Here is a 23,674-nt window from a genome sequence, read left to right as displayed (position 1 = left end):
CACAGCAGGATTGAACCAGGGACCTTCTGCATGGAAAGCAGACCCTCCCCTACTGAGCTACAGCCTCCACACCGAGTACCATTGTCTATGCATTTACTCTGAACTCACATCCAGCGGCTGGCTGTTGCATCTCCCTCCGAGGAGACGAAGGCTTGCGCCCGATTGGCTGGAGGTGACATCATTGGTTGGAGCTGCAGCGTTGCCTATTCTGGGCTGAGGCTGCCCCTCCCTGGCCCCCAAACCAGCACTCGTTAATTCCATGAACTAATTAATCTGCCAAGAGATAGAACAGCCCCTCTTGACAGGCGGGGTGTATATTATATGTGCGGGAGAGCGCGGGAGGAGGGGAGGGGAGGAAGGCCTGCAACAACTATTATTACCGAGTGTTTCTAATTAAACAAAAATGTTAATCTTGTGCCACATTGTGCAGAATTCCTCGGAGTTTAATTAAAACAACCACGGCTGGAGGCGTGATCAGATTTGAGATGAGATCGGCGGAGGACGCCAGTCCCAGAGGTCCCGCTGATACAAACACGGAGAGTATCTGGCATCCTTGCAACCCTGCACCCAGTTCTGCCACAGAGAAAGGGTCCAGCTGTAATAATTTACTGCCTGGGTTTTCCAGTGGGTGGATCCGGTCAGATACGTGGGGATTTCAGCGCTCGAATGCTCCAGTTTCCCCGGCTCATGTAAGAGCAGCCCCTGCCGGATCACACCACAGGTCGAGCGTCATCTGTCTGATGGGGCTAACCACAAACGGGGCACAAAGTAGCGCCCGGGAAGCACGGCGCTGCTCTGCACTTAGGCAAAAATAATTCAAAGCACAGGTACAGGCTGGGGGAGAACTTGGCTTGGCAGCAGCGCATCTGAAAGGGATCTCAAGATAGCGAGAGAGACATCTGAAGATGAGGCAGCTGTAACAAAGGCCAATGGGATTTTAGGTTGCATTAGCAGAGGTTTCGTCATGATAAACAATAACTCCGCTCTGTTCTGCGTTAACAGACCTCATCCAGACTCGAGTCCTCACTGGAGGTGTTCAAGCAAAGGCAACAGAGCCACCGGACACCAGAGATACGGAGGCTCAAGTGCAGCATCTTCTGCAGTGAACAGGTGGTGGACTAGAGGACCACCAAGACCCTCTCGCTTTTGTGCTTCTACAGAGGATCCAGCTATCTGACCTGGCTGCCCGCTGGTAATCAACCCCTCAACTCCTGGACTTGCTCTAACCCCCCTTTCAATAAGAGCAGGCAGAAGAGTGTGGCTGCCTCTCACCGTCTATTAGTGACCAACAAGACGCTTCCACAAAACCCACAAGACGGGCATGAAAGCAAGTTTTCTCCTGCGGTTTATTCCCAGAAGCAGGCATTCAGGCACGGCTGCTTCTAAAAACAGAGGCTCTGTCACAGCTAATAAATCTCACTTCCACAAATTTATCTAACCGTCATTTATTGAGAGTATCTGGCAATGTCCGGCTGACTCAGATCAAGGATCGCATTCAAGAAACCATCTAGTCACAGGCATGCACACAGAAAATGCCTCCTGGACACACCCAGCCACCCCTCGGCCCAGAGATGACAGCCTTCACTGGAGCTTGGCCCCAGGATCAGACAGTCAGAGAGGTACACTGCGTCTTAATATGGAGCTTCCATCATGATGATGATGATGATGATGATGATGATGATGATCAACAACAACAACAACAACAACAACAACAACAACAACAACAACAACAACATTTATATTCTGCCCTCCCTGCAAGCGGACTCAGGGTGGGTTACAACAGAAGATAAAATATACAAGAGAAAATCACAATAAATTAACACAGCTTTCTAATAAAACATCTGCTCACCGTATAAAAACCATATAACATCTGACGAAGGTGGAGGTGTGGCTTAACTATGCGTGGTCGTTCATATATAGGGGGTAGATGGTCAATACCCCCTACAGAAATAGAGGAGACTGGGAGAGAGGCTCATTTGGTGGAAACCCTGATGGCCCCAACCATACGCCTGGTGGAACATCTCCATCTTACAGGCCTGCCTGAAAGAGACAAGATCTTGGCGGGCCTGGGTGTCCTCAGACAGAGATTTCCACCAGGTCGGGGCCAGGACTGAAAAGGCCTTGGCCCTGGTTGAGGTCAATCGAGCCTCCCTGGGGCCAGGGACCACCAGTAGGTGCTTACCAGCTGATCTCAGCACCCTCCGGGGAGTATATGGGAAGAGACAGTCCCTCAGTCCGTTTAGGGCTTTATAGGTTAATACCAAAACCTTGAACCTGATCCGGAACTCCATGGGAAGCCAGTGTAGCTGCTGCAGAACTGGAGTTACATGTGTCCTGAAAGGCACACCCATCAAGACACGGGCAGTAGCGTTCTGGACCTGCTGCAACTTCCGGGTCAGACCCAAGGGAAGCCCTGCATAGAGCGAGTTACAGTAATCCAATCTGGAGATGACCGTTGCATGGATCACTGTTTCCAGGTCACCGTCGAGAGACAGGGAGCAAGCTGCCTGGCCTGCCGAAGATGGAAAAAAGCAGACCGGGCAACTGCCGCGACCTGGTCCTCCATTGATAAAGAGGAGTCCAGCATCACGCCAAGACTTCTGACCGACAAAACGGACACAAGAGGTGCACCATCGAAGGCCGGAAGCTGGACCCCCCCCCCCCCGAATGTCCCATGACCTAAGTACAGGATCTCCGTCTTCGTGGGATTTAACTTCAGTCTGCTCTGCTTCACCCAACCAGACACGGCATCCAAAGCTCTAATCAGGGCTTCTGGAGCCGAGCCAGGCCAGCCGTCCAACAACAGATACAATGGGGTGTCATCAGCGTATTGGTGGCAACCCAGTCTGAAACTCCGTGCCAGCTGGGCGAGGGGGCGCATATACAGATTGAACAACGATGGGAAGATAATTGTCTCCTGGGGGATGCCGCATACCAATGGTTGGCGTGCAGCCACCCTTTCCCCTAGCGCCACCCTCTGTCTTTGACCTTGGAGAAAAGAGACAAGCCACTTTAAGGCAGTCCCTCGTATCCCCACATCAGCAAGGCGGTGGGTCAACAATTCACAGTCGACCATGTCGAACGCTGCCTAAAGATCCAATAACACCAGCAGCGCCGACCCGCCTCGATCCAGATGTCTACAGAGATCGTCTGTGAGGGCGACCAACACTGTCTCAGCCCCATGGCCCGGGTGGAAGCCAGACTGGAATGGGTCCAGGACCGATGCGTCTTCCAAGGAAGCCTGCAGCTGCTCCACCACCGCCGTTCAATCACCTTACCCAGAAACAGGAGGTTCGAGACTGGGCAGGTCGGTGGGATGCTCAGTTGCAAACTTTCAGGGCTTGCAACTGGGTATCAAGACTATGGTTTCCCCCCTCTGGAATCTGACATTTATGCTAGTTTACTGGGCTGACTGTGTCAGGTAAGCCCTGGTGAGCCCTAACTAGAAGCAAGAAACCCCCCCCCCCTCCAGATTGTATTTATAAAGAAAAAACTGTGCCTCTCTCTCACTCACTGTCTGCAATGTGGGCTGAGCAGTGAGTTGGTCCTCCCTGAGTGAGGAAACTGAATGTGTGCCGGTGCACAGGGAGGCAATGCCAGTGGCAGCCCTGATCACTTTTGATCTTTCCGAAGTCTTCTTTTCCTTATCTCACCCTCGCAACAACTCTGGTTTCGGAAGTTTGGCTTCAGGAAAGAGCGATGAGCCGCGGGTCTCCCTGCAAACTTCCTTGGCCGCATGGGGGACTGGAGCCTGGGTCTCCCAGAGCCTCACACCTGATGCTCTGACTACTGCACCGGGTTATGCTAGAAGCCTCTGGTAGCTTTGCAAAAATGCCCACAACCAACCACAACCCAAGATTTGGAACAATGAGCAAGGAGGAAACGGCTGCCACCCAGAGCTCCTGCCACCTGCGGCCCTGTCAGTCATTGTTGCCACCGCTTAGGAAATGAAAACGCCACCATCCTGTTAGGGGCACTGAAGGAGCCAGACACTGCCAGGAGCCAGGAACGCAAACTCCTGAAGAGGCCTTCCCATGGCCTGGACCAGTTTATTTACTTCATTTATACCCCGCCTTTCTCCCCAATGGGGAAACAAAGAGGCTTCCATCATTCTCTTCTTCCTCATTTTATCCTTACAACAACCCTGTGAGGTAGGTTAGGCGGAAAGTGTGTGACTGGCCCAAGGTCACCCAGCAAGCTTCCATGGTGGAACGGAGATTTGAAACTGGGTCTCCCAGAACCTAGACTCCCAGAACTTCGAACCCCCACACCACTGACTGCGCAGGGTTGGGAACCCAATCGGAAATAAGTCACGTTATGCCCGTCTCTCAGACTCCATTTGCCCCTACAAATTTGGTTTAAATTGGGCAGATTAATTGACATAAATTCTCTTATTTTGCGCGCTGTTTAGGGCACTGAATCCTCATCGCACCTGACCACAGGAAATCTGATTCAGCCAAGTCCTCTGCCGTCTGAAATTTCACCTGGCGCCGTCCACACAATTTCTAGCATATTTTTGCAATCAGCATGACCAGGAACTTTTTTAAAAAAAGGAAACTGAGCCCCACAGCTGATGCCACGCCTTTTTGAGTCTGAAACATCTTTTGGTGCATTTAATCTAAAAACTTCTCTCCCGCCCCCTGCAGATCTTCTCTTCTTTGGGGCCCCCTCGACGAACAAGGCAAGCAACTGAGGACGGAGTCAAGGGAGAGGGACGGAAGAGGGAAGGAAGGACAAAAAGAAAGGAGAAGGAAAAGGGAGGTTTGAAGCCGAAGGACGGCCGAGAAAAGGAGCGCCAGAACCAAGGAGCAGAAAGGCAGGGCTCTGCTCCCTTTGTGGAAAGCAGAGAGGTTAATAGATTCCTTCTCTGTGCTTTTAACTCTCCCCAGCAGTTACAAATGAGTCCAGCACCGGGAAAGCAAAGTCAGATATTTACTGCCCGAAAGCCAAAGAAAGGTCAAAAGGATAACTTTCTCTGAGAAAGGAGAGAGAGATTTTGTGCTCGCAGGAGCGGTCACATGCGTGTTAAGAAAATGGGCTAAAGAAGGAAAAAGGAGATAGAGAAATTAAGACTGAAGAACCTCCGTCAAATTACCTACATTTTCATCAGCTTTCACACTATTTAGGATTGCCAAAACAATGCGGCGGGGGGGGGGATTATCTTTTTCTAACCTGAGAGCCACTTACCAGCACTGGTGTGCAAAACTCAGAATTTTGCCTATCTGGTATGATTGCCAACTCTGGGTTGGGAAATTCCTGGAGATCTGGGGCGGTGGAGTCTGTGAAGGGCAGAGTGTGGGGAGGGGAGGGACCTCAGTGGGGTATAATGTCATCGAGGCCACTCGCTGAAGCAGCCTCCTTCTCCAGGAACGGATCTCTGTGGCCTGGAGATCGATCTCTTGTAGATCTCTTGGAGATCGATCTCTGGGAGATCTCCAGATCCCACCTGGAGACTGGCACGTAAGTAGCCAGCCCAATTTTGTTATTTGCGCATTTGAATACTCCGTCAGTCCTGTCCTTTCTACAGGGATGCTTGAGCAACATAAGCCACCCAAACACAATACGGAGACTGGCTGAAATTTCTCATGCTGGTTGAGAGTGGGGCACATGGTGTGCTTTTGCTGTGGCTGGTTGCACAGGTGTAACTGATGGTGTCTGAACAGGCAGGTGAGTGAGTGGCAGCAGAGTAACACATCCACTCGACAGCTGTGGGGGCTCCCTCGCCTGCAGCACTCTGCCCCACGTGCCGCTTGCCCCACTAGGATCTAAGCACTGGCTCAACTCTGCCAGAGTCCATCTCCCCCTCGGGTTCTGTTAGGGTTTCCATTTGGGATGACAAGAATTCTGCCATCAAGAGGCACGTGCAGAATTCCATTTCCCCCCCTCAGAGAGAAAGCAGCCTTAAAAAAAACAAAAGGAAACAAGGGCAATGTGTCCCTGAGCCTGTGCAGAGTGCCTTTCCTTGCCAACAAGAGCACTGCTTGTCTTGCCTGGGCGTGCTCTTGAATTGGGAAGTCCTGCAGGATCCACAGTTTTGCATGCCCACCGAGAAGAACAGGCTCAGAGGTGGCTGGGAGCCACTCCCACACGGCAACCGGGTCGCCCCCCACCTCCTCGCAGGCTCTCATCCAACACATCCTGCAAAGCGGAGCCAGCCACCTCCTTGGCCCGGTCATTAAGGGGGGTGGGATCCACTTGGTGGCAATGCAGCTTTTCTTCCCTCTGAACTCTACGCTACGGCCAACCCTCAGCCGTTCCCCCTGGTGCTTGAAGGCCCGTTTGCAGTGAATATGGACTTGCCGGGATTCCCGCCTCCTCCCAGCTTCACATTCTCCAGTTCCAGCCACTGGCCAAGAGGATCGAACTCTGGAAACCCTGTGTGTTAATTAGAGAGCCACGGCGATTAATACACAGCCTAATGAGGCCTTGAGAGCTTCCAGCGAGAAGCCGGCTGTGACCAACAATAATTGTGGCAGGTGGTCGAAGAACAATCCTTGACAAAAACCCGCCCCCCACTCCTGCCCATTAGCCAAGAGCCACTGGAGGCTTGCAAGCCGTGCCTCCTGCCCTCCGGCAGCCCAGCACCATATGCAGGGATGGGGCGCTCCTCACGTTCATACCAGGCCTAGCCAGTTGTCAGGCCCCACAGCCGAAGTCTGGAGTGGAAGAATCGGAGGCAGAGTGCTTGGATGCTCCTGACCAAGGACCCCCCACCCCCCACCCCGCAGGCCCCAGAAACAGCTGGGATCAAGAGCAGGATACGGAACGCTTCGTGGTGCTCTCCACAGGCCCGTCCCCTTCAGCCAGCACTTGTTGGGGCTCACCGCCCCCTTTGTGACCTCCTGCAATCCCCCCTCGACAGCCCGAGAGGAAGGGGAAGCGGCAGGCTCCAAGCCGAAGCCTGAAGAAGAAGGCGGAGCACTCGCTGACCCAAGGGAAGAAACACCTGGATCCATACCCCCCAGGTGGAGCAGCAGCCCCAGCTTTCAGGCTTTTCGGCACCTGTTTGCATAATGCCGGTGCAACCTCTCCCCTGCCCCCCCCCCAGCCCTCGTTCAGGCCCTGCCACTCCGGCTCAGCCGCAGCCTCCACAGCCTTGCCCAGCCCATCTCACCGCCCCCCGCCCCCACCCCAGGATGTCATGCAGGAGGAGGGGTCAGCAATCCAGAGGAGTCGGGCTGCTTGCCAACGGGGCTTCCTCGGTCATGTCCTGCAACCTCTAACATGCCTGTCCAGGCGGCAGCATCTTGGTCTTTGGCTCACGTGGAAAGCAAGGGTGGGGTTCCTGGGGCACCTCTGGCTCCACCCCACAGCTAAGTGCGGGGGGGGAGGGAGGCAAAGAGGGGGCAATGTCCCACGCAAGCAATAGCAACCCCCATGCCAGCAACGAGGCTCTCTGAAGCTCAAGGCCTAAGCCACTTCGAGTGCCAGGGCGACACACTGTGGCACCCAACCGGGGGGGGGGGGGGCTCGCACCCTGCCCTGAGCTCCTTGGCGAGAAAGGGGATGCAATCAGATGAAACTTGTGCAACCACTTCCCCTGGTGGTACTTTGCCCTCAGACACAACCCAAAAATTATATGGAAATAATATGAAAGCCTCCGTCTAGATATTCTTCTCCTTGCATGCCTGTTGCCCTCGGGCAAGCAGCTGTGGGAATAACATACTACATAAACAAAAGTGCTGTTTTTTCCAGGAACAGTCATAAATAAGCAATAGGAAATGTACTGAGCTTTGCAAACATGCATTCCCGCCCCCCGGCCCCCCGCTGCTGGAGGTGCCTCAAGGAAAGCCATGCCTCCTCTGAGAGGCCAGCCTCCTGAACTCCCAAGGGCGGCAATCCAAGAGGAAGACGCACCCTTCCGCTCAGGGCAACAAAAGGCTAGATGGCACAAACTGGGTGGCACTGAGCAACCAGGATCAGGGCGGGCCACTCCAGGTCGGCTCCAAAGGCCAAATCACGCCTGGTTACATCACGCACAAGTGAGGAACGGCAAGAGCGGCTCGCGGTCTTCCTTGCAGGTCAGGACACGGGGAGTCTCTGCAGGTGCCCTCCAAGGACAATTTTGTGCACAGTTGGCTGGACACGTTCTGCAGAGGTTCAGAATACTGTTCTCATCAAAGACTGGCCAGGTATAGACCAGCAATTCTCAAAGCCCATTCCTGCAGAGTTTAATGAATAGACACCTGAGAATCTAGAGCTCCCGCTCACAGGTGAGCTCGCCCACAGCACCCCTTGCGCTATTTTATTTAATTATTTACTTCATTTATACCCCACCTTTATTCCCAGTGGGGACCCAAAGTGGCTGACATCCTTCTCCTCTCCTCCATTTTATCTCCACAACAACCCTGTGAGGTAGGTTAGACTGAGAGGGTGTGACTGGCCCAAAGTCACCCAGTATGCTTCTACGGCTGAGCAGGGATTTGAACCTGGGTCTCCCAGGTCCTAGCCTGACACTGGCACTGGCTCTCTGTGCTGCCCACTCCATTTTTATCCTATTCCTCCTCCACAGAACTGAGGGGGTGCAGACGGTGCTCCTTTCCTCCTTTTACTCTTACAACAACCCTGTGAGGTGGGTTAGGCTGAGAGCATGGGACTGGCCCACAGTCCCCCACCAAGATTCCATAGTGCAACCTCGGTCTGCTAGAGCTTAATCCTACACTTTTTAAAATTTAGGATATTTCTATGCTGCCTTTTCAGCATAGAAATATGTGGCCTGAAGCCAGCCCCGCTGAGTTCTCTTACTCCTCTAAGCAGGCGCATGCAGGACGGCAGCCTTGAGCTGCAGACACAGAGCTGCTCCCGCGCAGGGCTTACCTCTCAGGACGGTGAGTTTGGCGGTGACTGTGATCTCAGCAACGGAATTCTGGGCGATGCATTCATAAATGTTCTCGTCCCTGGGGGTGCGGAGGGGCTGGATCCTCAGGACGGCACCAGCACCTTCATCAAATTCAATTGTCTGGGGAGGAGAAAGGCAGAAAAGAGAAATTAAACTGAGAACAACCTCACACGTAAGGTTACTGGCTGTTTCTGTGACTTTTAGTCTTTATCAAATCGCACGTGAGCTCCTGCAAAGGGCGTGTTGCTCAGCCTTATTCATGGCCAGGATCCCAGCAGACATCAAAGTGCTGAACAGAAGGACACCCCGTTGGGATTCAGCTTCCATCTCACGACCAAGTTCTGGTCAAAAGGAGGGGACTGCAGGGAGTCCAGCCAAAGTCGCCTCCTTGTGCCAAGAGGCGATGAAAGATCACCCGATACTCTCTGAACGTGCAAAAAGCTTCAGCGTGGCCAATCCCCTGCATGGGACAATATGGAGACACTCACTCTGCCCCCACCTGCGTAGGAGGCAGGGCTGACATTCACTGACACAGCAGCACAGGAAGGCCTACTTGGACATCGCCGCTGTGCTCTGGCAAGGCTTCATTTTGGAAAACTTGGCCATGATATAAACAAGACACAGCACCAAAGAGATACCATATAATAAAAAGGACAACAGTTGAGAAAGAGAAGCTGGAGGGGGGGGGGCATGCTAAATTGCCATTCCTTTGAAAGGCAGGCAAATCCAGCCCCAGATTTAAGATTCCAAGCTGAACACTGGTTTGCAAACTCTCCCCCCCACCCGCATTTCCAGTAACACGGCAAAGCCCAGGTGCCACTCCAAAAGAGACACTGAAGCTGTTAAAACAAACAATTAAGCTTCGTCCCCCAAGCAACAACTAACCCTTCCCTTTCCTGACCAACAGATCAGCCACAATGCTTGGAGTTTCAGACTAGCATCTGGGAGCCCCCCATTTTACCACCAAGATGACCCTGTGGCACTGTGAGGAGAAAGTAGGGAGGGGACAGCCGTACACGGCAGCCTGAGCTCCTTGGAGAGATAACATAATAAATGAGTGGTTTTAGGAAAATGTGACTGCATGTGTTCTCCTACCGATCTTGGAGAAGCCAACCCTCCCCTAACAGCACGGTGAGGCAGGTTAAAATGAGATTCATGGACAACAGGGATTTGAATCTGGGTCTTTCTCCACCAACTCTGACACCTTATCAATTGCAATGTGCCTGTGCCTGTCGTTAAAGCTGTTGAAAGATTAGATGCAGTGCGGAGGGCAATCTCAACTCCCCTCGGTCTGGAGATCAGGGGGCGGGGCCACCGGCCATGTGACCGTTTTCAAGTGGTTCCGGAACTCCGTTCCCCCTGAAAGAAAGCCCTGATTAGATGTATAATAACCCCACAGATTACCCTTGGCATCTTTCCCTCTCTCTTTCCTGCACACAGACAGAAGGCTTCTTATCTAGCTGTTTAAAACTGAACATCTGCAGAAATGCTCACCTCGAACCGCTGCGAGTTCACTTTCTTCCCTTTCTTGTTCCAGGTCACACGGGGCTTTGGATCTCCAGTTGCTTGGCACACGAAGGAAGCCACCCCGCCTGAGACCCCGATCTGATCCACAGGGCTCTTGATGAACTCTGGGGGACCTGTACCAGCAAGAGGGATAAAGGAGACACATTTTATTAAGATGGAAAGGAAATTAATAACAACAAATGGGTTGGATCACTTGCATTGGTGCTCTCCTCTGCTCCAAGGAGCCTTCCTTGTTACAAGAGGCCCAGAGAGCCAGAAGAAAACACGACTGCTAGGGGGATGGATTCATGGAGCCAGGAAAGCCAACCCAATTGAAAAGCCTTCACGTTACAAGTTTTCTGGAAGGGGCCCACATCTACGTTCCGTACGTCTAAATGAGCACTGCCCTCTTGCTTCCTTTATCTCTGAAAATCACTCCACGTATATTCATGTGTTACCTTATTAATTAAAATTAATGATTAATTAATTTAACGATTTAAATTAATGGTTTAAAGAGTAAAACTGCTAAAGGGACTGGGTGGGGGAGGTGGGGAGGACGCAGGCAGTGGCCAATCAGTGCTGCAGACGCCAGGCTTCTACAGCAAGCGCTGTACTGCCAGTGTCCCTTGGCTCTTTCCACTGCCCCGGCTTGATCCTGAAGCAGAACAGCGTGTTCAGACCGTGCATGTCGAGACTGCTTTTAAATCAGCCTTCTTGCCCTGAAGAGTGACGTCTGCCTTCTCCCTCCCAGGAGCTGCTCTAACGCGTGCCGGGGGGGGGGTGGGGGGAGGATCATATTCCTGATTAGCGGTACCAACAGCTCTGAGTCTGCATGGGTCGGTTTCGCCAGTTCAGTTCCCATACTGCAGCGTTTTCCCCATGAGTGTCTGCACCAAATTTGCCACCATGAAGTAGTCACTCCAGCCACTGTGTAGCTTTTCCCTGGACTTTCTGGGATCTGACTTTTTTTTTTAAAATCCACTTTGCTGTAGGCCGTTTCCCCGAGCACACTCTTTATTTCGTTTCTGGTGTTCCACCCCCTTCCCCTTTCTCCCGTCCCCTGCTAGCCCACTGCACTGTGACTGGCCAGCCACCCACTTCCTGCTCCCCTCCTTTCTGTTCTTCCCCACTTCCTTCTTAATTTTTTTTTTTAAGTCCAGGGCAGGATTGATGAATTGCTGGTTTGAAAGCATGCAGAGAGGAGTTCCCTTCTTATTCTTTTCACTTTGGCACAATTGGGAATATTGTCTAGGGGGCTAAATATCAGGGTATCAAAAATAAAGATTTTAACATCACATTTCAGAGGGGTGTGAATGGCCACGTAAAAGCCGACCCATATGCCTTTCGGCTTGACTTCAGGGAAAGCAAGGAGTTGTGGGCCTGGTGCAGAAGGGGCTTGAGAGCCCTGAAAGTCCCTTTCAGAAAGGAAGAGAAAGATGGAAGAGACTGCAGAAACCCGGCTGCTACATTTTTTGGCCAACTGGTTTTTTAGAACGTTTATCTCTCTCCTTATCAGCTAATTCTTGCTAGAGATGGAGAGGAAGAACATAGAGTTGTTAAACCAATGGGGAAATGTGACTGAGGGCTCTACGAACCCCTCCTGCTTTCTGGCCTGGCCTCCAAGAGAGTCCGCAGGGTTCTCAGTAGCCAGAGAATCAGGCCTGCAAAGGGCCATTGCTCACATCCGGAGCGTAGCCCAGAGGTGTCTTTCACCCAGGGACGGGATTTTGTGGCTTCCCTGTTGCTGGGGCAGCTGCAGATAAAGTGCTAAAAACGTACTTTTCTTTTAAAAAATGAAAGCTGAGAATTCAGATAACCTGCTACACTTATCAGTACATATATATGATATAATTATGTTCTAGTGCCAATTAAAAAATTAAAAACACTCTCTGCGCTGTGTGTGTGTGTGTGTGGCTGCCTTGAGGCCAGAGAGACAGGTAACACGGCTGCCGTGTAAGGTTGCCCCTCAGGGTTGCTGGGCCCCTCTTCCTTCCCGCTAGGAGGGAAGGGTCCCTGGACCTCACGTCATGTCAGGCATGAGGTATCCTATGAGGTGTCCTTCGCATGAGTGTGTGCGCCCCGGGGCTGATGTGGTGATCGCGGCGACATCCCTGCGCTGGCCATGTGAGCACTCTCGCGCTCCGCACGGGGCTGATTCAGAACATTGGAATAAAGCACAGGAATGCTCCCAAACCAGTGCGACATCACTTCCGGAAATGACATCGCCACACCCCCAGAGAGTGTGCGCATGGCGTGTGTTCCCTGGGTGCCTGTTGGTAGTGGGCAACCTCTGGGGGGCTTGCGAGTTGCGACCTCCTGCCAATTGCTGGGCGATTGGCAGGAGAGAGGCCAAATCCCTGGGAGTTTGCCTGCCATTGGTGGGCACCTGGGAACCCTATTACCCCTAGGAGTGAAAGCAGGGGATGTGGGAGGGGACTAACCTCCAGTGCATCCCCACCTAACACCAGGGAATGGGTCATGCTGGGGGTGGGGGTGATTGAGTAAAGATCAACCCAAAGGACTAAATTGGGGGCCGATTTTTATCCAACCAGCCCCCCAGCATGACCCAGCACAACATGGGGCGCTCTGGAGTGCGCTTCAACCCCACTGCTGTGTTCGTCCACCTTCCCCCCCACCACCAACAAGGTGAGAGGTGCGTGTGTGGGGGGGGGGGTGGAAGCTGGGGGTGGGAAATCACCTGTCCCCACTAGGGAGCTGGCAAGCCTAGCTGGAAAAACCCAAATTTTCCCTCCTACAAAGCAGCCACCCAGCCTTTACTGTGATCTTTCCCCAAGCATTGGAACAAAGCCGGTTTGAGAAGGATGAGAGAAAATCCGGGGAGGTGTGCAAAGGCACCACGATGCTGCATGGAAGCAGGGAAAAAATACACTTCTTAAAAGCACTGAACTCACAGCAGATAACCTGCGCGGAAGACGTCACGGCCGGGGACCTTGACTGGTTTTGCAAGGCAATTCTAATCAGTATCAGTAGAAAGTACAGAGATTTCTCCGGACCCTAATCTACTAGATGTGTGTGGGGGGGGAGATGGAGGGGGACCGTCTCTAAGACCGAGTAAGGATGCCAGCCCTGCCCCTCCCTGGTGGGAATGGGGGGTCCCCTGCCCCCACCCTTTGCCCCTGGCCCTGCTCACCTGGCCAGAAGGGGGGAAAGGAGGCTGGGAGCCACCAGAACACGAGCGAAAGGGTGCGCCTGCCTGGGCCCTGGGCCACAAAACGAGGGACTTCTGGTTAAAGACCAGAAGCTGCAAGTCTCAGTGGGCGCTGGGTGCTGATTGGGCTCCGCTGAGACCCTGTACCTTCATTTTCAACTGGAAGTGATATCAAACGCATGTGCAAGGATCAGGGCCTTGCTGACCCCCCCCCTGATCCCCCCTCCTCCACTTGAAGCCAGCTGGGTGACCCTGGGTCAGTCACAGCTCTCTCAGGGCTCTCTCAGCCCCACCCACCTCACAGGGTGATTCTTGTGGGGATAATAACAACATACTTTGTAAGCCGCTCTGAGTGGGCATTAAGTTGTTCTGAAGGGCGGTATATAAATCGAATGTTGTTGTTATTATTTTCAAGTAAGGGGGGCTGGCAACCCTAAGATGGAGGAGGCATATAGTCTTAAGAAAACGTCCAATCACGTCCGGTTTCCTCAGGAACTCCTTAAACATTTGCATGACCTGGCCCCTTGGGTGTTTTGCGTTATTTATTTGCACTGAAACCCAGCCACAGAAAGGCCCACTCAGCCACTCGCTCCCCTGGATTCTGAGGCTTAAGCCAGCACAGGCATGACATCTGGAGGCTTGATTTGTTGTCGTTTGGAAGCGGAGGGTCTCTGGAATCTTTTGCTTCGTGCAGTCAGAGCACACAAGTGGCCCTGGTTAGGGCGGCTCAGCACATTTTTAGCCCCCCTTCCTGCAATGAGCTCTGGATAGGCAGGTAAAGGTAGTCCCCTGTGCAAGCACCGAGTCATTACTGACTCATGGGGGGACGTCGCATCACGACGGACGTTTTCTTGGCAGACTTTTGTTATGGGGTAGTTTGCCCAGTCATTTGTTTTCCCCAGTCATCTACACTTTACCCCCAGGAAACTGGGTACTCATTTTACCGACCTCGGAAGGATGGAAGGCTGAGTCAACCTTGAGCCGGCTATCTGAACCCGGCTTCCGCCAGGATCGAACTCAGGTCATGAGCAGAGCTTGGGCTGCAGTACTGCAGCTTACCACTCTGTACCACGGATAGAGGACATTTTTCGCCCTTCCTGCATTTTATCCTCACTCCCACCCACTCCCTCTAGGCTGGGGAGGTTGGCTGGCCCCAGATTACTAAGCAAGCTCCGTGGCAGAGAACAGATCGGAGGCTGGGCTTCCCAGGGCCTGGCCTCATTACTCTACAAACACCCCCCAAACTGCCCTGGTTCAAATCCTGGGTGTGTGGCCAAAGAGGGTTTGAATATTTTAAAAATTTAATACTCCCCTCCCAATGCAGTGCTGCATTTCATAGCTTCAGCAGGCCAAACCAAGCCCTAGCTTGGAAGCAAAAGAGCTGCCAGTCGAGGTGAGATTTGGAGCATTTGGGGATGGAACATAAGAGATTTTATTGAAATCCGGTGTGTGTCTACACACAGAGACTGTGCATTGCTCCAGCTGATTAGCCTGCCTTCACAGCAGCTTGTGTGCATGTGTGTGCGAAGGGGGAGGTGCCTGATATTTTGTCAAGAACGCTGGGGATGAATGTGTGCATGTGTGTACCTATGTGCAATGCATCTCTGATCACTGTACCACAGGCACATTGCAGCCCTTCATGGGAAAGGCCACCCCACATCAAGGATGGAACACACAGAACCCCACGCCAAGGGAGAGTACTTGCTTTTGCCCTCTGGAGTGAATGGGAACAGGAAGGGGGAAAGGGGGGGCTTGGTGATTACTGGGGGGGAGGGGGTGGCGGGAGACCTTGCTTCTGGTGATCCTAGCCACTGAGAAATCAAATCTCCACTTATTTGCATAGCCTTTCCTCCTCACCTGCATAGGGCCACCTGGGCTTTCTCTGTTGGTCACACTAGCGTGTGACAGGAAAGATAGTAGAGTCTCACAAAACAACTGGAGACTGCCATGTGGCGCATATTTTGGGGTGTCTGCAGATCCCATCGGGCTATGCATGCCCACGCGGGGGGGGGGAGGGGGGAGTGGCTTCTTCCCCGCAGGTGGGCATTCCTCTGCTCAAAATCTGCTCTGCCAAGGCCCGCCAGCACAACAACACTCCAAAAACGAGTGATCTGTACACAGAAAGCACGTCGTCCACAGCTGCACCAGATCCACTCTTTCCTCCAGAACAACAGAAGGCGGCTTTACGACCCGAAAGAAAGACGGCACAGCTGTGGCTTTGCAATTTAAATATTTCAGTAAATTTTAAACTAACAAGACTGGAGGAGACAGCGAGAAGGAGGAATTCAGGGAGTGATGGGAAGTTAGGAGGCGAAGCACGGTTCCAAACGCCAGCCTGAACCAAGGGCAGTTCTCCAGCCGCCACTGCCCTGCTGGGTGGAGCCAAGCGGCACGGAGCTGCTGGGCGTAATTAGAACACTGCGCTAGGAGCACAGAGACCTGCGTTGCCTTCCCCACTTGGCTAAGAAACTTGCCTGTCTCTCATGCTGGTGGAACCCACCTTACAAAGTTGCTGTGAGGATAAATCCGAGGAGAGGGAGACTCCTCCATGCGGGATAAACATGCAATAAAAGAAAATAATGAAAATACTACGAAGCCTAATCATGCCTGGGAGACTGGGAGCAGCCCGTGGGCTCGATCGTTTGCCCCTGTCCGCAGGCACCCTTCTGTTTCTGTCCCCAAGGAGTACAGAGAAGCCTCCCCCCCTTCTCCTCACAGCAGCCCTATGAGGTAGCTTAGGATGAGAGAGTCACCAACGAGCTTCGAGGCTGAATGGAGATTTGATCCTGGGCCCTCACCTGATGCTCAAAACACTACAAAACACCAACTCTATGTTGCTGGCACATGCACACAACTGTGTTAGCCCAACCACAGCTTGCAAAACCAGATTCCCATCCCAGCAGCGAAACTGGACTGTGCTCTCAGTTTATCAATACTGCCCATTCACACACAATGTGATTGCCAGGCAGCCACACATCTGGTCCTGAGCACCAATCTGGAACTGGAACACTGCTCAGCGCCCCTTACATTTCTAGATGTTTGTCAAGATTCTATAGCCAGCATAGCTGTAGAAGCTCAAGTGCTGGACTAGCATCTGGGAAACCCAAATTCAGAGCCCCACCCTGTCACGGAAGCTCACTGGGTGACCTCAGGCCGGTCGCAGTCTTTCAGCCTCACCTACCTCACAAAGCTGTTGTGAGGGTAAACGGTGGGAAGGGAGAACCACGTATGTTCCTCTGAGCACCTCGCAGGAAGGGGAAGCTCCAAATATTCTGAGATCAGTGATACTCACTCAGTGGCTCAGGAGCCATGGATGCCTCCTCTGAGCACTGTGCTGATTGCGGCTCCTGCCCCATGTTTCAGGGAAGTGGGCAAGGCCCTTGCCCAGAGGGGGTCGTGGTTGGCAGGTGGCTCCCACCTTGGAACAGCTACCGCCGCAGGAACAGGTAAGCCACGAGCCTCCTTGAGATGCAGGCCTCAGGTCAGGCATGGAAATGTGGCTCTTTTGACTGGTGGCAGCTGAGAATGCGGCTCACCACAAGGAGCCACAGAGAGGTGACCGCTGTTCTGGGTAGAGCTGAAAGTGTTGCTGGATCAAAGTGCTCTAAAAAGACTTCAGTTCTGCACCCACCGTCTCCAAGTGGTGCTGCCAGCAAAAGAGCCAATTCTGCAGGGGAGCTTTACTGTCACTGCCACCTTAAGAAGAGTTAACAACTTTCCAAGAGCCTAACCAGACATTACAAACTGTAGGAGTTCACCATGGGGACTTGCTACCAGGTTTAAATCATTCCTCAAGGAACAGACTCAGAGTTGCTATTGGAGACCAGCTATCCTCAGAGTGGGAATCATCTTATCAGGTTCCACTGGCCCCAGTCTCATTCCCCATGTAGTTTCACCTCTATGTGAAAACCTTTAGGAGAAATTATACATGGCTATGGAATTGGATGTCATCAATATGTGGGGGACACCCAGTTTCTACATCTCTCTATCTGGCAGAGGTTTTAAGTTGCTGCCTGACAGCTGTGGTCAGTTGGCTGAAAACGAACAAATTGAAGCTGGACCCTGACAAGACAGAAGTCAAGCTGGCTGGGAAGGAAGAGATCTGGAAGAACATTGTACTTGCAACCTTTGACGGGCAACAGTTGACCTTGGCTGCCTCAGTTAAGAGCCAGCAAGATCTAGGTCAAGCAGTAACTTACGTACCAACTAGATTTCCAAGGTATGAGCTTTCTAGTGAAAGTTCCCTTTGTCAGATATTAGATTCAGCAGTATTGCTAGAAAAGCAAGTTAATACAGCTACAAAAAGGCCTTCTTCCAACTCAAGATTGTGAGCAGTCTGCCTAGCTCTCTGACATCTTAATATCTGCTTATGACTGAAAGAAATCGTAAGGCCTTCTGCCTTATGAGCTCCAGAATAAGCTAAGGGAGAAAAAGGAAATGTTCAGGAAATGGAGAGAAGGACAGACCTCTAAAGAGGCGTATATGAGGGTTACTAGGCACTGCAGATCAGCCACCAGAGAGGCCAAAGCTCAGTACGAGCTGGGTCTGGCCAGGAGGGCTCGCTACAATAAGAAAATCTTCTACAGATATGTGAGAAGCAAACGCAAGGTAAAAGGCAATTGGACAGCTGTTGGGAGTAGAAGGAGAAACTCTGATGCAGGACAGAGAAAAAGCAGACAGGCTTAATGACTTTTTTGCCTCTGTTTTCTCCCTGAAGAACTCGGACACATCTAGAGATGGTAGAAGACATGACAGGACACCTGGGTGGCTACTTGACACTGACAGAGAGGTTATGGAGAGGCACCTGGCTGCACTGGATGAATACAAATCCCCTAGGCCGGAGGGTGTACACCAAAGAGTGCTGAAAGAACTTTCTAGAGAACTTGCAGAGCCCCTGTCCATCATCTTCAAGGCCTCCTGGAGGACTGGGGATGTGCCACAAGATTGGAGAAGAGTGAATGTTATCCCAATCTTTGAGAAAGGGAAGAAGGATGACCCGGGAAACTACAGGCCGGTCAGTCTGACTTCTGTTGCTGGGAAGATATTAGCACAGATTTTAAAGGGATCAATCTGTAAGCATCTGAAGGACCGCTCCGTGATCTGGGGAAGTCAGCATGGTTTTGTTCCTAACAGATCTTGCCAGACCAACCTGGTTTCCTTCTTTGATCGAGTGACCAGCTTACTGGATCGGGGGAACTCTGTTGACGTGATTTATCTGGATTTCAGTAAAGCTTTTGATAAGGTCCCCCATGACATTCTGATGGGCAAACTGGAAGACTGTGGAGTAGACTATAGGACAGTTCGGTGGATAGGGAACTGGTTGGAGGACCGCACTCAAAGAGTGGTGGTCAACGGCGTTTTATCAGATTGGAGGGAGGTGTCCACTGGGGTGCCACAGGGCTCCGTTTGGGGCCTGGCACTTTTCAATATTTTTATCAATGATCTGGATGAAGGGGTAAATGGGCTACTCATTAAATTTGCTGATGACACCAAATTAGGAGGAGTGGCAAACACCCAAGAAGATAGAATTAAAATTCAACAAGACCTGAATACTCTAGAGAAGTGGGCGGTTGTGAACAGGATGCAATTCAACATAGATAAGTGCACAGTATTACATCTGGGCCACAAAAATGTGAAGCACAAATACTGGGTGGGGGATACACTGCTGGGTAGTAGTGTATGTGAAAGAGATCTTGGAGTAAGAGTGGACTGTAAACTAAATATGAGCAGTCAGTGTGATGCGGTGGCAAAAAAGGCAATCTCAGTCTTGGATTGTATCAAAGGGGCCATAGCGTCAAAATCGCAGGAGGTCATAGTCCCTCTCTATACTGCCTTGGTCAGGCCGCACTTGGAGTACTGTGTGCAGTTCTGGAGGCCTCACTTCAAAAAGGATGTGGACAAAATCGAGAGGGTGCAGAGGAGAGCGACGAGAATGATCAGGGGTCTGGAGACTGAGCCCTACAAGGAAAGGCTGAGGGCCTTGGGAATGTTTTGTTTGGAGGAGATTGAGGGGGGACATGATTGCTCTCTTTAAATATTTGAAATACTGTCATTTGGAGGAGGGCAAGGAGCTGTTCCAGGTGGCAGCAGAGGATAGAACTCAAAGCAACAGGCTTAAATTACATGCAGAAAGGTACCGGCTGGATATTAGGAAAAACTTTTTCATGGTCAGAGTAGTTCAAAGGTGGAATCAGCTGCTTAGGGAGGTGGTGAGCTCCCCTTCACTGGCAGTTTTCAAGAAGAGGCTGGATGAATATTTGTCAGAGATGCTTTAGGCTCATCCTGCATCGGGCAGGGGGTTGGACTAGAAGGTTTGTATGGCCCCTTTCCAACACTGTGATTCTGTGAATGTGCTTTATGCTGCAGTAAGCAAGGTGCCCAGCAGGGCAAAATGTTGCTGGCTCCCGGTCGGGAGACTAGAATGGTCATGCCATGTAAATGAAATGCTGAGTAATTAGGTGCCACTGACTCTGACCCGTCCAAGCCTCAGAATGCGCTGCTCTTTGACAAGGAAGGAGCTTGAGAAAACTCCCCTTGGACATTCTAATCTCCTTTCTCCCCATTGATTACAACCCCAGCTAAAACCCTATCCCTCAATCTAGGGCTATCAATCAGCTCTGATAAGTTTAAGTTCTTCCTGGGAACATTTAATCAAAACTCTGAATTCATCTGTCAGCTACAGAGACACTTAATTAAATTTATAGTTTCTTTGTCAGGCACCGGAAACAGGCAAGCTAACTTCTGTGTCCCGCCCTGGCAAGCCAATCAAAGTTACTCAAGTCTTTTGTCCATCCCAGGAGACAACTACTTAGGTCTTTGTTTCACAGGCTGAAGTCACTCTCCAGCCTCAGGGCCCATTTTACTCTTTAATTACTCTGGCTTTGCCCTAGCCAAAGTGTGTGCACTCACCTGGATCCAAGAGCTGTGCCCTCAGAATCCCTCTGAGCCTCCTGGTTAAGAACACTGGCCGTTTTAAGCCTTCTTCCTCTGCAGACCTTTCTACTCCTCTGATAGGTAATTATCACCCGAAAATCCTGCAATCTATTCCCATTTTCCCTACTGCTTTCCAAGGAATCTTGTCTGTGAGTTGCCTTACCAGTTGTTGTTGTTGTTGTTGTTGTTGTTGTTGTTGTTGTGTGTTTGTGTGTGTGTGAGTTCCCCTTTTAAATAAAAGTATTGTTTTGGGAAATGCTCATCTCTTGTTAGTTTCCTCGAGGAGGGGACCTGGTAAAAATTGGTGAAGGATCTCACTAGTTACCGCCTCTTGCAGCTATCTCCTTGTGCACTAATTCCCTCATACTTGCAAGGAGATCCATTCCAGTAACAGATTAATGGTGGAGCCACACGGGTAACATCCAGTACTTTCTACTACTCGTGATTTGCAACACATGTGCTGGAAACTACAGACATAGGGAATAGACATGGGCATGAAATGGAAAAAACCCGAAATGAGAGTTTCGTATTTCATCGTGATCCACGAATTGCGAATTACGAAATTTCACAAAATTGACACGTTTGCCGAAATGATTCATTAGTTTCGTGATTCGTCAGAACCTGGGGCATTTCAATAGCCCCCTTCATACCTGGAGATGCCAAACTCGCAGGGAGACTTCAGCAGGCTCTCCTCCACCCACCCTCCCGGTTTGCAATGTGTTGATCGGGAAGTTCAATGGGAAGGGTGGGAAGGGAAGTGCTGCCAGAGGCTTCAAAGTCAAATTAGGCCCCAGAGCCAGGCAAAGGCCTGAAAAGGGGGGGGGGGGTGGAGGAAAAAAGGCACCCTCACCCAAAAGATGTTCCCAGCAAATCCACTCTCTCTCTCTTCCCAAAAAGCTCCCAAATGCTTCCCAAAAGATCTCTACTCTCTCCTTCCAAAATTCCTCCCAATTCCTCCCACTCCCAAATTCCAGCAACAACAGATCCTCCCTCTCCTCTGTATGTGCTGAAACTGAAAGCACGAGGCAGAGCTGTGCCTTAAATAAGAAATGCTCACAGAGCAGAACAGGAGCTCTCTTGTTGGCAGACAGACCAGCCCATCAGGGTTTGGAGGGAAGAGATTGGTGTTCCCATGGCTACAGAAGGCCCATCTCCTTAATAGCCATCCTCTGCCCCTTGCTGTATAGGGCAAAATGGGAGCTCTCTCCAGTTGGCACAGAGAGCTGCCTATCAGGGTTTTGAGGGCTAAGAATGGGCTATGAACAATCTGCAGACTTTCCTGCCCTCCGTTGCCTAGGGAATCAATAGATTGGCGCCAGGCTGTCTGGCGTTACGAATCGATCACGAAACATACAAAATGGCCCAAAAGATCGTGGATTTCGTGAAACCTCGGCCCCGTGTGAAACACGTTTCTCAAAGCGCGAGAGGGTCAGTTTCATCATGATATTTGTTTCATATTTGGATACATGCCCATGTCTAGTAGGAAATCTTCCCCAGAGGTACTCTTGAGAATGGGTGTGATTGTGTGAGTGTAGTTCTTTTACGCTTGACTCTTTAGCATTTGTATTTTTGGTTGGGAACTTTTCCCCTTTTCACCATTCTGGTCTGTGTTGTCAAGACGCCCCTCCATTCCATCTGTTACAAGACCGTGAGTCTCAGTGGATTGCACAGTGGGCAGCACGGAGTCACCCTTGAGAGCTCATCTTTGTTCTGGGGCTATCTGTGGGTGGGCTGGAAGTCAGGACGGGCTTACCCCCAGCCCATTCCTTCACAGAAACTAAAAACCAGCTGTCAGAAGTCAGGGTAGGCTTCCTTCAGTTGTTTAGAGGTTAGGACAGGCCTCTCTAATAAACTTTAAAATCAGCCGCCAAGCCGCCTAACTTTGAAAATTAGCCACCAAGCTGCCTAGTGTTATTGAATAGGGTTAGCAATTATCCCGGTCGAGGAGCAAAATTAAAATACTTGACCAGCTGGCTCAGTTTGGTTCCTTAAAACCTTCTTTCCCCTATGTTCTGCAAACACCAGCTGAACCACAGATTTAAGTTCTGCCAAGTTCATTTCCCCCCTTGACCACCCTCCCGGTTAGTAGGAACAAGGTTTAAATAGGCTAGGATAAGCCCCTTGTCCCTGGGAGTCAGTCCATTTAATCTGGGTTCATAGTTGGGAGGAAAACCAACTGTGGTGCATGAATCATTAAGGGCTCTAAAGCTGGACGACTGTGTAGTGTGAGTAGGAGCTCCCTGGCCAAGGAGTGCAGATTCTCTCCCATCTAGAATTCTTATTGCAGAAAGCCGCCAATTGTAAAAAGGAAAAAAATGTCCAAACTAAGTCCAAGTCTTGACAAGATCGAGAAGCGGATAGTGAAACAGGGTCAGAACCCTAGTAACAAGATTAGCCTGGAAGATGGCCCCCTCTGGTGACCTCTGGTGGGGTTTTCAGGGCAAGAGACTCACAGAAGTGGTCTGCCATTGCCTGCCTCTGCAACCCTGGTTTTCCTTGGAGGTCTCCCATCCAATTACTAACCAAGGCCAACCGCGCATAGCTTCCCAAATCTGATGAGATCAGGTTTGCCTGGGCTATCCAGGTCAGGGCAACCTGGGTACAAATCCCCTCTCAGCCATGAAAGCTTACAGAGTAGCCTGGGACCAGTTCCTGTCTCTTGTAGTTTACCTCACAGGGTTGTTGTGAGCATGAAATACAAGAGGAGGGGGGAACCATTTATGCTGCCCTGAGCACTTTGGAGGGACAGTGGGGGGGGGGGCGGGGAGATGTACAAGATAGATTTTTAATCCTCTTGCAGTGTAGAAAGTGTAGTCTTAACTAAAAATGTTTGTGTCAGCAGTAACGGCCATGGCAAACCACCTTGGTTAGTCTCGTGCCATGAAAACCCCACCAGAGGTCACCGTATGTCAGCCATGACTGGATGGCACTCTCCAAGACCACCACTCCTCACTCCTAGCTCAACACTCAAACCACCACATTGGCAAGAGGCAGGGGCGCCTTAAAGCAATCCACCACCTGGGATGCCACCATTTGCCTCCCCATCCATGGATATTTGGCAAAAGCGGTGTGTGTGTGTGTGTGTGTGTGTGTGTGTGTGTGTATTTCCATGTGAGCACGTGGCTAGCTAAAGCTCTGACCAAGGGGACGCCACAATTTTACAAAGCCCTCTCATGCTCCATGCACCTATAACCTGCCTCTCTCTTCTGAACTAAAATCCCACCAGA

At 51.3% G+C, this 23,674-nt stretch overlaps 1 protein-coding gene across 1 annotated transcript in view; it reads right to left on the bottom strand.

The window, feature by feature from the left end:
- Positions 1-23,674, bottom strand: part of PTPRS (protein tyrosine phosphatase receptor type S) — a 251,796-nt gene that overhangs the window by 142,166 nt on the left and 85,956 nt on the right. The window contains exons 3-4 of the mRNA XM_054979906.1: positions 10,334-10,479; positions 8,818-8,959 (exon numbers count right to left, since the gene is read on the bottom strand). Of these exons, the coding sequence (XP_054835881.1) occupies positions 8,818-8,959; positions 10,334-10,479 (288 nt within the window). The remainder of the gene's footprint in view (positions 1-8,817; positions 8,960-10,333; positions 10,480-23,674) is intronic.

The sequence above is a fragment of the Eublepharis macularius genome, chromosome 5 (genome assembly GCF_028583425.1).
Source record: "Eublepharis macularius isolate TG4126 chromosome 5, MPM_Emac_v1.0, whole genome shotgun sequence".
Lineage (NCBI taxonomy): Eukaryota > Metazoa > Chordata > Lepidosauria > Squamata > Eublepharidae > Eublepharis > Eublepharis macularius.
The sequence above is the reverse complement of the archived record's forward strand: the minus strand, read 5'-3'. Positions and strand labels throughout refer to the sequence as shown.